We start from the raw sequence: 14,755 nt of genomic DNA on the forward strand, positions 1-14,755 counted from the left end.
CTCCTGCACTTCTTCAGAATGTCCTACTAGCCTTGTTTAGCACTTAATCCTGCAGAAGTCTTATCTCCAATCCACAAAATTACTGTGTTTCTTACCACTGCTTTAATAATGTGATGGGACTTCCTAGCCGTGAAGTCGGTAGTCGCACTACTACCTTGTGTAGCCAGCTGTTGACTAGGCAGGAGGTGAGATGGTGAACCCAGGTGAGTGCCAGTGATTTTGTATGTAATATGGGAATCTGTTACTTAGCTATCTAAAGTAAAGTACAGAAATAGCAGTATTTGCCCGTGTCTTTGTTTTGGGAACAGTGCTGCTGTCTATATGCAAAACCTGCTGTTTTGCTGCTGTTTCACCCAATTTGATATCCCACTGAAGAACAAGCTTGGACACACTGGGTGCTGTTCCCTGCTCACACTAAAAGAAAATTACTCTTGGAAAAGGTGTTGGGTGCCGCCAAATTGCTCTTTAAAGTCAGTCAGGGTTTTAACAATTTATTTGATGGGAGAAAGCTCGGGAGTTAGCTGTAGCTTGTTTTGGCTTTTTTTTTTTTTTTTTTTTTTTGGAGGGAGTAGGGTCAGCTGTTAAGGAGGAAGGGGGAAAAAGCTTTAAATACCCTACCAGAACAGGGCCCCTTCAGTGCAGAGAAAAGGCAGATTGGGAAGCAGTCTGCAACGTGACTCCAGAGTCTGATTGTTGGGTATTTCTTTTCAAAAGCCTATCAGAAATTTAGAAATTGAAGTTTCATTGAAAGTCAGTGAGGTGCCTAAAGCACTTCTTCAAATGGGGCTAAGGCACTCTGGAAAATGCTGTGGCTGTTATGTTAACAGCCTCAAAAATAAAACTGTACTCTGTGGCTGGTTAATGGGTATGGGGTTTTGTGCCTCAGCAAAGGGACCTGCCATTAATTCTGGTCGATGCTGAAATTCAGGGGGTGTGTTTAGGGGAGACCAGGGGTTTTGTTAGCTACTGACCGTACCTACTGATGTTCTTTGTCCTCAAGAATGCATGTTCAAAACTGATTTTAAAAATGAGGAAGCCTAAATTTATCCTATGGAAAAGAGTGAAGCAGGGCTGCCTTTGTTCATACTAAGCTGTACGTATCTCACAGCAAGTTAAGTTGCAATAAGTGCAGTATGTCTGCGTAAGCATAGCTAATTCACCAAGTATACTGTGCCCCTGCGGGAACTGCTGCATGCAGTGCTGGAAAAGGTTACACCCACATGTTTTCAGGGATGGAGAGAGGGTTTTGAAGCCTCTTTTGCTTTAAATCTGCCTCGGGCAGACTGGAGATGCTAAGTCCCGGTTCATTTGTGTGTGCGTGCATCTGCGCTGGGTCTGATAGGGGAGCATATGGCAGAAGCGATTCGCCCTTGACTGTGCCTCTTTTTTGGCAGGCGCAGGCATGTTTCTTGCAGAGCGCACGCAGTCGCAGCCACTCCTGCACATCACTTCTTGCGCCCCTTGCTTGCTGGCTTTCAGCTCTTTGCCTGAATGCATGTCCTTTGTGGTGTTTTGCTTAATTGGACATTGTTTTAATTACTGCTGAACTAAACAAACATGAAATTTCTAGCTGTCTTTTTGCCGCCCCAGTGACCACGGTCTCCAAGCAGCCAGTACAGGACTCGAGCTGTTCAGACCTGGTGTAAATTATAGTGGCTCTCATGGAGTTTCCCTCATTTACACCTTTTTGGGGGAAAACACCCACCCTGCCAGGGAGGAGAAGGCTCCATTAAACAGCTCTTTTTCTGCACTGTCCCAAACGCCTTGCTCTGCCCTCACTGGAGTTAGTGAAAAACAAGCCTTGGCTTCAGCACAGCAGCAGTGCCAGTCCTCTACCGTGGCACTGGGGATCTTTCATTGGCATGATCCTTCACGTGCCTCCTTTCGTACCTTTCCCTCTCCAGCTTCTGCGCTAATTGCCTTTTTCTCCCTTTGCTGTCTCTAATTCTCCACAACAAAGCTTGGGGCACGTGTCAAAATTAAGCAGCGGGAATGCAGAGGTGCCCTCAGATAGGTCAGTCTATAGCCATTTCTGTCAATAACGGCCGCGCTATGGCAGCAGGCAGATTCTCTGGATTGCCAGTAGCCTTTATTTCGAGATGCTAATTTGCCACTGACTTGAAGAGGAGAAAAAGCATTTTTAAATGCCTTAAAAGGCATAGAGCCTTTTAAAACAATCATTTTTCTTCTTTTCTATTTATATTGACGCTTCTCCTTTGCTTGCAGCTTTGGAAAGAAAAATATCAATGAGGCAAAGCAGAGAGGAGCTTATAAAACGAGGAGTGCTGAAAGAAATTTTTGATAAAGGTAAGTGTTCTTCTTTTCACAACATTAAATTGACATCCCATATAGTTTTATGGCCAGATATTACATTATTGTAACACTAGGAACAGGGAATACAGTCCTGAATTGCAGGACTGTGCAGAATAAGGTCTTCAAACATCTCTTGATTTCACCGTGGGCTGGCCCTCTCCGTTGGATACATGTGAGAGTTACCTAGCAAATAAAACTGAAAACTAATCAGAAATGTAAAGCAGTAGAAATATAAATCACAGCAATGTGCAGTAGTCACTTGCTGCAAAACAGCGAGGCATCCAGACTGCGGGGAGATGGAGTGGGTCTGTGCCTGCATGCATTATCATTGTCTGGTTGAGTCACTCTGGGATTAACTATCGTGGAAAAGGAAAACGTTTAAAGGTTTTGGATCCTGATGAGCACAGAACAGTGCACATTCCCTTGAAACAGCTTGGAAGACATAATAATAATAATTCCTTGTTCAGGATAATTAATTTGTTGAGTTAGTAATGTATTATTTATGCAAAATGCCATTGTTTGCCAAACACCATTGTTTTACACTGGTAATGCAACACATATTTGACAACTATTACGTATGTGTCAATCTTTAACCGCAGCTTTTATTTGTTTTGCTGCTTCTCTTGTCAATAACTAAGGTAATTAATTCAGCAAATTGTATAAAGACATGCCAAAGTTGCCTCTTAATTTCAACAGAACTTATGCATGTACTTTAAAGCCTCGTTAATTCAAAGTCCAAAAGTCTTTAACAATACCAGTACAAAACCTGTTAGAAGTGAGTAGACATTTTAAATTTTCACAGATAGTAGAAGTAGATTCTACTTCATAAAGGCTAGAGTGTGTACATCTGCTACCTATTTTTTCAGTCTAGCTTACTGGGAATTTGAAAATTTACTAACCCAAACTGTTCATTAAGTGAAAAAAATAAAAAACATTGCAAAACCAAAGAAATACGCTGCTAGTCATTACATTTTACAGTTTTTACCCATTATCTATTTTAGATGTTTCTAATCCTTTAGAACTAACACTGCCTGTGCTCTCAGTATGACCTGCTGGAAGTCATCCTAGATATGTAACTTCAGGGTAGAAACAACTCCTGGTAGAAGTTTGGAGTGTGGCTCAGATGGGATGCGCAGCCATGAGGCAGGCATCCCCGCAGCCAGTGAGGCACAGCCCAGGCTGTTACGCCAAGCGTGTCACAGCCCAGGGCGTAGCTCCACGTTCAGCACCCTGGCCGGCTTGGAAGTCAGCCTTCGGTCACACCACCACCCAGGGTGTGCGTTCCTTCATCCCTGCCTCGCATCCCACACATCATAGCTGGTTTCTGACCCATCCCTACACATACCTAAAGGCATCCCCAGGAAAAATCTTTCCTGTGCAGCCTGATCCTGCCCTCCACATCGCTACCAAAGTGTTTCAGCTTTCTCCATTCATCATATGATGCTTTAGTTTGCAATCTTCTATGTCATCTTGTGAAGCAGATGCTAAGCTGTCTGGAGGTCTTCATCTGAAAAAAAGAAATTAATTCCTCTCTATAGTCATTTTTCAGCTTTTCTTATCAGAAGAAACTAGTATGAAACACATGCTGCTACTTCCTATTTCCAGTGCAAAAACCAGACGCATCAGACTTTTTCACTGCTAGGTGCCACTAAAAGGGAAACTACAATGCAAAAAAGCTATCTTACATTATTTCCTGATGGAAATATTTCCTGACAGGAAGCTAAGAACTGGTACCCCTCCTTGAAAGAAAGAGGTAGGGCAGAGGAGAAAGTGGTATACACAAGAATAGTAGCAGTGGTCAAGTAGCTTTGATGATACAAGGATATGAGTAAGGCTAGATGTCTGGAGCAAAACTTCAGTGGCATAGTTATCCAGGAGTGACTCTAATAAAGGATATTATATCTCACTGTGAACCTTAAGTGGAAGTAACATTTTCCTTGTAATTCCTGTTAGGAAACCTCTAGTTCTTCAAGAAAGCACAGCAGACTTTAGCACTTCATAGCAGAAGGCTTTATTTGATGATGGTAACACCTTCCGTGCCAAGAGGCATCTTGCACAGACAATAGGTGTAGCCATAATGTTAAATCTCTTTGTCTCCCTTTCTGAAGAGGTGGACAAAACAGACAGAATCAGCCTGTGAGTAATTTTGCCTTTTTCTTTCTTCAAAAAATCCATACAGATCAAAGGAAACTTAGTACGGACAGACTGACCCAAGAACAAAAATTCTGGAGCTTGCAATGATGTGCTTATTATTGGGTTTGTCATATTTTCTATGTTGAAAAAAACCAGAATTAGCTAGTTTGTTTGCCTGCTGTTTAAAATGACACTCTGACCTGTTTGCTTCAGGATTTGCTGGCTTTTCAGAGGACTTTGTGTCATCCAGCAGGTGAAAGTTAGCAGAGCGCAGTAAGACACAGAGTTCACACATGGGAAAGTCACTGCAGTCCAGCTGCTATATTTGGGAAACAAGATATGCTTTTATCACTTCAGTGACCCCCACGCTTAAACTAGTCATGTGAAACCACTCCAGACTGAACTGCAGAGAGCTCTTTTCTTGGCAAGGGCCAGGCTCATGACTGAATCAGTTTCTGTCATCTTCCATTTCCAGGGTTCTGTGACTCGAGCCTTCTGAAAAAGTAGGCAGAGGTTGTAATTTTTTGAAATAATGTGTGCTTCTGGAAAAATAGTAAGTTGAAGGAGTAGCTGATGAGGCACCTGCTGTTCTAATAGTTTGTGGGCAGGCTTTTTAACCGAGAGGTTAGAAATACACCTTCTTTCCGCAACGCAGAACATACCACAGTATTTGGAACAACTCACATTTTTGCTATACTACTGTTGCTACAGATGGATAAACAGCTTTGATTTTCACATGAAGGTGTAACCATCCCAAAAGCTTCTGTCTTTAGAATTGCCCACTGATCCATGGTGACGGTCAAGGAATTAAATCTGCTTGTAGTATTTTCATACTTCTTCTTTTATCTGAACATAGATAAGATTGCCTATAGTGAGAAATTTCTGAATATGAATGTGTATTTATTGCTTGCTTCAGAGGCAATGATTCTTCAGAGAAGCATGGGCAGTCTTCATCTTTTGTACTTTTATATTTTTATACTCTCTATCTAATCAAAATGATGGAACCTAAATTTCAGGTTACCTGAATCCTGACAGGATTTGGACATGTTGCACTTACGTGCTAAGACAAGTTTTGTGGCAGTATGAGAGCATAAGTTTGAAGAAGTGGCTTTGGTAATGCAGCAAGGAGGAAGGTGTGGCAGCCACCGGAGAGCTGCAGTGAAATCATATGTTGAAAAGTTCTAAACTCCTCTAGAAGCAAGGAGGACATCCATATGTCAACCTGTCTCAAACTCCATAGGATCCCACAAAATCAGGGATCTGCTTAGGGACTGAAGTTAAGGGGCATCCTAGCCACTGTGCTAAGGTAGCCACCAAGGCTAGGAAACAGGCTTGGGGACAGGTCTTGACCGCATACAAGAACAAACACTCAGTTTTCCATCCCCTAGCCCATAGGGGCCATGGAACAGAAGGACTTGAATTTTTCTCTGCCCTTGCTAGCCTTTGCCATCGAGAATGCTTGCCGGGATAGTCTTGCTTGAGAGCAGGCGAGTACTGAAGGAGACAACCCATAGTGGAAAATAACCCATTTCAAACTCTCCTCGTCATTTTGACTTCCGTAGCCATTTGTCTGTGGAAGGAGCGCAGGAGCGCAGGTGTTCAGAGTGAAAGGACACGGTGAGAGGGTAGGCAGAGCTCCGACATAAAGAACATCAAAAGGACTGGCCTGTGTCAGTCAGCATGATGCACTGCGGGCTGCTTCGCACCAGGCAATTTTTAAAAAGTACCTGAAAGTGCAAATAGCAGGTGAGTTCAGGAGTACAAACCATGCTTAGGGGCCACATGTTTTGAACATATCATCTATGCATTTCTGGGCCTTCGCCCTATGCTGTTATTTTCACATGCTAAGGTGAATCAAAGTGTCTGGGTAGAGTCCTCTGCATCAGAGAGCTTCCTCTGAGGTCATGTTTCTTCAGTGACTTCAGGTATGGGGAGCCTCCGCAGCAACAGAAGAGCAGCCTTCAAGTGCCCCTGTTGCTGCAGAGGTCAAGCTATTCTCTCTGGTCCCATCCAGATTCACACTCAGCCACCATTATCAAAGCGCATGCATTCAGAGGGAGTCATTCTCCACTAAGTAGCAGCAGGCTCTGGGAAGACACAGCAAAAGATATAACGAATGTGAGAACAAAGGATTATATATGTTATCACTGTGCAAAATTAACTTTAAACTCATAGCTGGTTCCTGAAGACTAATCAATTCATCCATGTATATGTAATAATTGCATCACCAGCATTCTTTTCATTTGTGTGTCAGCTAACCAGAGTAGCTTTTAGTATTTAAAAATAATAACTAATTTGCCTTTTATATCTGGTTGTCAAGCATGTCTCTGATCCAGGATTAATTCACACTAAGATATTCTTCACTCTACAAATCATTTTATCCGCATCTTTGATCTGTTTGCTGTACTTGAGCTGCTCCCCAAGTAGCTCTCCTTTAAGCGAGATCAGATTTAGGGTATATATTTCAGTCATGATTCTCTGTCATGTCTGGTGATTTCAGTCAAATCCAAGGACAAGTTTGAGAGTCTAAATGAAGACTGGAGGTATTCAGAGGGAAGATTAAAAGAGGTTATGCTGTCCGTACAGAAAGCTGTCCTGCTTGTTGTTGTGACAAAAAGCAAAAGCCAAAATTTTATCTCACGTTCTACTTTTTTGCAATCATAAACCTTCAGCGGGTCATTTGAATGCTATCTTCTTAAACCATGCTGAATATACCTTGGGAAGTGCAAGGTGCATTTAAGACAGTAAGGTTTCAAGGTGGTCAGAATGTTACGATAGGCATCCCACTTCATTAAAAATGTGCAGACATCCCTCCAAAACCTAAATGTTACTGGTTTTCCCATGCATACTTTTTGTCTGCTCACAGTTACGGTCAAATTTAGTCCTGCACTGAATTAGTGAATATTGCTGGACATCACTGCCTTTCATTCAAGAAAGAGTTGCTCTGCATAAGAAACAGTTATGCTTTTTCATGAAACCAGGTATGTCATGAGACAACAGCAGCCCCTATCCCAAACGCATGTACAGGTGTGTGTTTATCAAAGGGAGACAGAGCAAGCTCAGAATACACAGCATTTCCACCCAAACAGCTAAGTCGAAAAACATTGAGCTTAAATACTGGCTGAACTGTTGTTTGATTTTTGCTGCCTAGGGAAATAAATGGGTTTGTATTGAATGACCACAGCAGTTAGAAGGAGACTGTGCTGCGAACAATTGGCCAAAACCTTCAGGTTTGATTAATGTTGCCACCTTTTATCCAGCTCAGTTGATTGCTCTGAAAGCCGTGGGTCGGGTTTCAGTCTAGTATGATGTGGCTGTGCGCTATAATAGCTCTTGAGGTCTTCAGAAAGCCTCCAACAAAACCAAGAAAGTCAAGACCTTGGTATTTCTAATAATTCCAAAATAAGCAGGAAACCATCTGAAGTATAATTCTGAATACTTAACAGTTAATGTAATTTCAGACTTCTTAGTTGCTGTGTCCTGATGCTTAAGTGAGACAATTTTTTTTCTCTTCAGTATTGTTTTCCAAAGTGTTTTGCATATCTTAGCCCTGTGAGGGGAGAATGTGCACTAACTTGAACGATCTCTGCTCAGTACATTCAGCAGTAGTATGGCTAATCAGAGGTGCCCAAAAATCAAGAACCAGATCCTGAAATCCTGAGTTTGACTTAAAAAAGAAATAATTTAAATGCATAGTAAAATTAGGCTCCATTTATTTGCCTGCTGGTTTTTAACCTTACAGGTCACATTCCGGTTATATTTTCAGGCTTCGCCTCATAACTGTAGAGGCTGAACACTTTCCTTTATAAAATTGTAATTGAGATATCCATGTAGTCATTGCCTCCAGGTAGCGGAGTGCTGTGCGTAACAAGTTCTGAGATAAAAATCGTGCGGGTTGGCACCATAGGGAATGATCTGATCCCTCACTTCTGTTCTTTATTATTTCTAATGTGAAGTCATGTTTGATAGGAAAGAAACTACCAGCTGCTGTTACAGAAATTTTGCTCAGATAGAGGAGATAGTATTAATAACTTTAAAAACAGGCTTTATAAATGGAATCTGTCATATCCCAGTATCAAGACCTTACACGAGGTGACTCTAAAAATTATTCCCTCCCTTACTTAAAATCTTGATGCTGGGAGCTGTAACATTTTTATTTGTGTGTAAAATAGGGATGTACTGCTGTGATTTGGCTTGTCTCCCTTATAGCATAAAAATTGGTGTATGGGAAGAGAATAATTCTTCTTATTAAAATATTATAAATTATATACTGTATATTAGTATTCTTTAAGAAAACTCCGTAGCTTCAGTTCCAGCCCATTCTCATTCCTGACTTCCCAGCTTTAACAGAGACAGGAGGAAAACAGATTTTGTGGCCCTGGGTGGGGCTGCATGGCCCCATGGGTGGAGGATGGTCAGGAACCGTCCATCTTAGACCAAGGATCACAGTGACCATCCTAGGGTAAGCAAAGGATCAACACAGATATTTGACAGATCTTTCCCAAATCTTAATAACCCTGTAAGGCAAGTGGAATGCCATCAGACTTCTGTGAAACTGTTGTGGACAGAACATCACAGTCAGACATCTCCAAAAGTTGCTGTACACAAGTTGTATTTTTGAGATACAAACCATATTGTTTTGATCCTTATCCCTGTGTCTTCTGTACGCATACAAGATCTCAGTTCAGCTTCCTCATTTGCAAGCAAGCTAATGGAGATAGCAGATTTCATTTTAAATTCTTTCTGTATCTTATTTATGTGTCTTCTGTTGTCATTCTGCTTTCCTCCAACTATGAACAGATGGGGAACTTTCCATACCAAATGAAGAAGGAGCTTTGGAGAATGGGCAGCCTCTGGGCTCCGGGCAAGTGTTGAGCTCCAGCCAGGTATCCTTGCCAGCCCTAGCAGAACTGGAGTCAGGTCCAGCATCTGGGGAACCCTGCTCATACGAGGTGCTCCCAACCACAGAGATCATGGACAGGACAGGTAACATCTTGTTTACATTACGATGTAGGTACTCAAAGCTGTTCGAAACAAGTTTTTGACTTCTAACATTTGGTATCTATCCCTGAGAAATCCTTGTCGAAGACAAAGGTCTTCTGGTGGAGGTGACAGCATACAGATGGTCACTGGATACTCATGAGAAATTTTGACTGACTTGGCGTAGAAGTAACCTCTACTTCTACACAAGTAACCTCTTTGTGAGTAAGGCAAAGTCCCTGCACTTTGTGAACATTTAAGAGTAGATTTCTGACTCTCTGGCTACATCTCAGCTGTGCCAATGAGCTCTAGAGCAGAGAGCTGACAACATTTTTAAACCCTAGGGTACAACGTCATGCCCTTTAGCTGCCGCGTGGTGTTGGGTGACGTTCACACCACACAGCTCTCGGTAGCTGACACAGCCAGCTGCCCTACCACAGGTGAGGCTCTCTGCACTTCTTCCCCAGCCCACGCAGGGAGACGGCAATGCTGTACATCTGGGTTAGCTCGTCTTACTGCATCATTTAATGCTGAGGGTTGTGAACAAAGGTCGAGTGAGGAAAAGTGAGTGGTAGAAGTGTTCATCTGTGATCCTGCACAGCCTCTTTGAAGTGGAGTAGGCCCCGTGAAGTGCTTTTACATTTATCAGACAAGTTTAGAGACCACCTGCTAACATTTCTGGTCCTGAGCAAGATGTGGTGACAGACCGTCTGAGATGTGACATTTTAAGGCGCTTGATTTGTGTTCGAGATGTGGGAATAAGTCCCAGCCTGGCATAAGGGAGCTGGCTTCTGTCAGAGGTAATGGGAAATTTGGCTGTTGTGTAGATGTGTGTTACTCCTTCTCTTTCTTTTTTTCTCTCCTTTCTCTCCTCCTTTCTATGTTATATGATGTTTGAGTGAAATCTATTAGTCCTTCTTAATCTGCATTGCTGTGCTGCTTTTCTTGTCTTACTGCGGCTGTATCCGCTGCTGCTTTGCTCGTAACGTTGTTGCGTCTATGATGTGGTTGTGTCCTCCAGTGTCTGAAGAGAGCCCCACATCCAATGAATCCGGCGTCCTCCTGTCCCAAGATCCTACAGCTAAGCCAGTCCTGCTACTTCCCCCAAAAAAATCTGCTGCTTTCCCTGGAGACCATGAGGACACCCCAGTGAAACAGTTGTCCCTCCTCAAACAGCCCCCTGCCCTGCCTCCTAAACCTATTGCCAGGATTGCCAGCCACTTAACTGGTAAGTAGGTGTTCCTGGACCCTCACCACCACCATTTCCCTTATAGGAAAAGCCTGCCCTGACAGCAAGGTTCTCAGTGTCCTTCCTCCTTGTGTAATGCTGTTTGCACGTGTTGTTGTGTGTACTGGTAATGTATCTGTGTTTTACCCAGGGCAGGGATCATGAAGCATTTTCAGGCTGTAACTTCATCAAGGTTGCTTCAGGGCACTTCCCCTCTCAGCTGTAATTACCTAAGACCGCTGCTGCGTTTCCTAACCCTCCTCACTCTTACTCATCAAGACTTAACCATCACCACAAAAATTGCAGGATGTGCTTTGATGGGAAAGGAAGTATCAGGAAAATACTAGGATATCTTTAAATGCCTTTAATGAGAAAAGGGGTGAGGGTTGAGGGGAGAGTTTTGCTTTCTCCTTTTGCCCTTTGTTGCTTTTCCCCTCAACTGCCATCTGGGAAGGTCCCCCTACACACACCCTCTATCTTTCCATGTGTTTGTCTTGTCCCCACGATCCTTACGCAGGCTGTTCTGTCCCATGGCTTCTTGCCATTTTGCTTCCCTGCTCACACTGCCTGCCTCACCGCTCCCCCTTTCCACCCCTGCTCTGACGACTCCACTCCCACTGGTGAGTCCTGCTCATGACGGGCAGCTCCCAGGATTTTGGTGTCCTGCAGCTTATGCTGCTCTTTATCTCTCGCTGCATGGCAGCTAGCAACAGTAGACAATGCAGGCTCCTTTTTTGTGTTCCAGATGTTTTCCAAGTGTCCAGGCTCTTCGGAATTCAAAACTCTAGGTACAAGTGGAAGGAGGATTGGTGGGTCTTCCCTCTCCAGTCTCTCAAAGCAAAGCAAGGGATGGCTTCATTTACACAGACCAAAAAAGGCTCCCTAAATCCTTGCCTGCACCTGTTGAACAGGCTGCTCATAATTGCAGCTGCTGCCCAGGAGGCAGCACCTCAAAATCCTGAGTTCAAGATGAGGTGTGGTGCATCTCTGTGCTGGGGCAGCTACTGGTCTTCTCACTGGGTCGATCTTCTTGCGTTAATGCTGCCCTGATCTTTTCAGGGCTGATGTGAGAAATGCTCAGCCCACGTTAATAGATTCTAGATGGGTTTTTTTTCCCCTGATAGTTAATACCTGGTTTATTCAGGTTAAGATATATATCAGGGAAGAGCTCATTAGGAAAGAGCACGTTCTAGTTTTCTCTCATCTCTCTACATAGTCTCTTCATGTTTCTGTTTGGATGGCCACACATTTTTGTTCTGTACAGTTTTGTTCATTTTATGTGAAATCTCTTTACTTTCTTGCCTGCCAAAATCTAGACATAATGGTTAATATTTTACCTTATGCTACAAACTGAATGGGCAGTTCTGCAGCCTGCAAAGCCAGGCTGCAGTATTAATGGCTTCAGGTGAGGACAAAACCAGCTTCCTATGATCTCCCATAATACTCTGTCCTAATTACAAGAAGCTGCTCAGAAAAGAGGCCAACATGGAAGAAATAAAAAAATAGGAATAGCATAGGAAAAAACTCAGGCACTAAATGTCCTTCATTCATAAGCCTTTCTTTGTAAGAGATAGGAGAAGAATCAAAGGATGAGGGCTTCTGGTGTCAGTTTTTTGCAGCTGGAAATTTTGTGTGAAGTAGAATCAGACTCAAGCTATCAGCATAAGACAATTGCTTGATGGTGATGACTTTCCAATGAAAGTGAAACAGAACTGTGACTTCTCTTACTTTGTGGTGGCCTTTAGTGGTCTCTCATCCAGTGCTAAATAAACTCCTGTATGTGCATACAGAAAGCCTCTTGTACATGCATATACAGAACCCTCAAGGAAAAGGAACAGGGATTCAGATCCCTCATGGGGCCCTAATTTAACTGACAGTTATTCCTAGTGGAACTGAAAGCCTCATTTATACATACCTTATAAATAAAAGTATTAAACTTATTCTTAAGGGTCTGTTTACTTTGGTGGTCTAAAAGATATACATGTTGTTGAGTGCCTTGTGTTCTCCACTGGTAATTATTTTAGCCTTGTATAATCTTTGGAAATGAGCAATCAATCCTAATGAAGCACCCTCATCAGTGAGAAGCAGAATTAATGCTATTCTTTTACTAATTACTCCAGAGACATCCTCAGCTTGTGTGTGAGAAAACAAGAAAAATCTGAATTCTGGTGTTTGAGGTGAAGACATTTCTGCTCTTGTTGCATACCTATTTTTCTACTGAAGATTTTGTTAGAAGGTTGAAGGACAAATTAAAACACTGGGCTTGGCTAATGGAGAGTGACAGTGGTTTAATGGTCTGGTAGCTCTGTTCGAGAAGACTGTGAGGGAAGAAGTGATCTTATGAAGGGTTCAGGTACACATCTGAAAATGCAGAAGTGTCTCAACTTCTGTCTTAAAATATATCTATATGTGTACATGTACATATGTATATTTATTTAATAGAAACATGTTTTATACAAACATATATTATAAAATCTCTACAGGCATGGTCAGCAGCAAAAAACAAAAAAAAAAAGGAGAAATATTTAAATACAAAACTTGAGGAAAGAAAAGCATCCTCTGAGTCCAACCACCTTCTTGCTGTGAACTTATCCCAAAGTTCTTCAATAAAGGCATGAAGACTGACTTGCAGGTTTGGCAAAGGACTTAATACAGGTTTTAGAAATGGAAAAGAAACATTCCTCACCTCTGAAAGCATTTGTGAACCAGCTCAAACATCTATCTGCCTGTGCCAAGACAAAGATTGGCCTTCCCCTCGATAAGAAATGCACATGAAAGAGCAGGCCTAAAATAAACATGTAAAAGCACATTAAATTTTGGGGAGAATGAAAAGAAAAAATCCCTTTTAAAGGTGACAGGAAGAGAGAATTGCCTCTAGCAAACACAAATCACACAGCCTTGGCATGCTTCTTCTCAAGGCTGAGGTACTGTGCGGCCAGGACAGAGCCAAGAGCAGACTGCAGAGCAGGCACTGGGAGTGGTGCCACCGCCGCTGCAGAAGATGCTCCGTGCTTTGCCTCACGCCATCGCCCATGCTCTTGATGATGCTGCCTCCACAGGGAACGTCCCTATCACAGCACTGGGTGTGGAAATGCCCACGCTGCCCTAGAAGACAGGCAACCCTAGGAGAAGAACATGATCCTTAACTCTTTTGATACCGTTGTTTCACTGCTCTGCCTTTGCTGTTGGCCTGTCACCTCCTGTTGAATCTCTCACTGGTTTTCAGATAGGATTATTATTAGGCAACGTTCATGGACAGAATTTCTTTCATCATTTTAATTCTCCATTATCTGCATGCAGAACTCAGGCGTTTAAGGACAACACTTGCAGCCCCCTTTGTTGAAAATGTAGGAGGAGCTGAAATAATCACCTGGGACCAAATTTAATTGGACTGCTGGGGTAAAGTCCCTGGATTATCATAAAATCTTTAATGGCCAAAAGTGACAAGAAGACTGGTCATAGCTAATTTGATAGACAGCATACCTCAGTGGTGTAAAGCTCCTTTTGGTCTTGATTCATTAAGCTGTTACTTCTCACCAGCATGGATAATGTTTTCTGAAATTAATTAGATATTTTCCATTCAAACAACTGAATCACCAGTAACCAATAAAGTCCCCTAAAACACCAGAGAACAAAATATATGCCACTAAGCTGGTATCTCAGCAACACCTGACTGTATTTGAGCCCAAAGTTAGCCTAATATTACAGTAGGATGTAACCTTGGTTGTATCTGGCTGCTCAGCTATTGTATTTAAGCTTTGAAAAACCTTTTGCATTCTCTTGCTTTCTTCATTCAAGATTTGAGAGGCATAGCATATTTTTAGTTCTGAGACTGTGCTTTCTAGTTATGTCTCTGTACAGTAAGAACTAATTCATAATTAGAGGGAAACATGTAACAGGGTAGGAAATGTTACAAGTCCCCAAAAGTTACTTCTCATAATGCAGACAAGCCAGGGATGAGGTTTGAGAACACGGATGCCTGGTGTCCTGCTGCATGGCCACGACACATCTGGTTGTTAGTTACGACATTATAAAAGTATTTACAACTACAATTTATCCAATAAATATTCTCTGCAGTATTTTGTAACGCAACAGTCACAT

The 14,755-nt window shown here is 42.4% G+C and overlaps 1 protein-coding gene across 5 annotated transcripts in view; it reads left to right on the forward strand.

Annotated features, from left to right (window-relative positions):
* Positions 1-14,755, forward strand: part of PHACTR1 (phosphatase and actin regulator 1) — a 313,352-nt gene that overhangs the window by 234,740 nt on the left and 63,857 nt on the right. For 4 of the 5 annotated variants that reach the window (XM_054818209.1, XM_054818208.1, XM_054818210.1 and 1 more), the window contains 3 exons: positions 2,227-2,307; positions 9,247-9,432; positions 10,448-10,654. In XM_054818209.1, coding sequence (XP_054674184.1) covers positions 2,227-2,307; positions 9,247-9,432; positions 10,448-10,654 — 474 coding nt within the window. The remainder of the gene's footprint in view (positions 1-2,226; positions 2,308-9,246; positions 9,433-10,447; positions 10,655-14,755) is intronic. The other variant, XM_054818211.1, reaches the window with a different exon arrangement.

This window comes from Grus americana, chromosome 2 (genome assembly GCF_028858705.1).
Source record: "Grus americana isolate bGruAme1 chromosome 2, bGruAme1.mat, whole genome shotgun sequence".
Lineage (NCBI taxonomy): Eukaryota > Metazoa > Chordata > Aves > Gruiformes > Gruidae > Grus > Grus americana.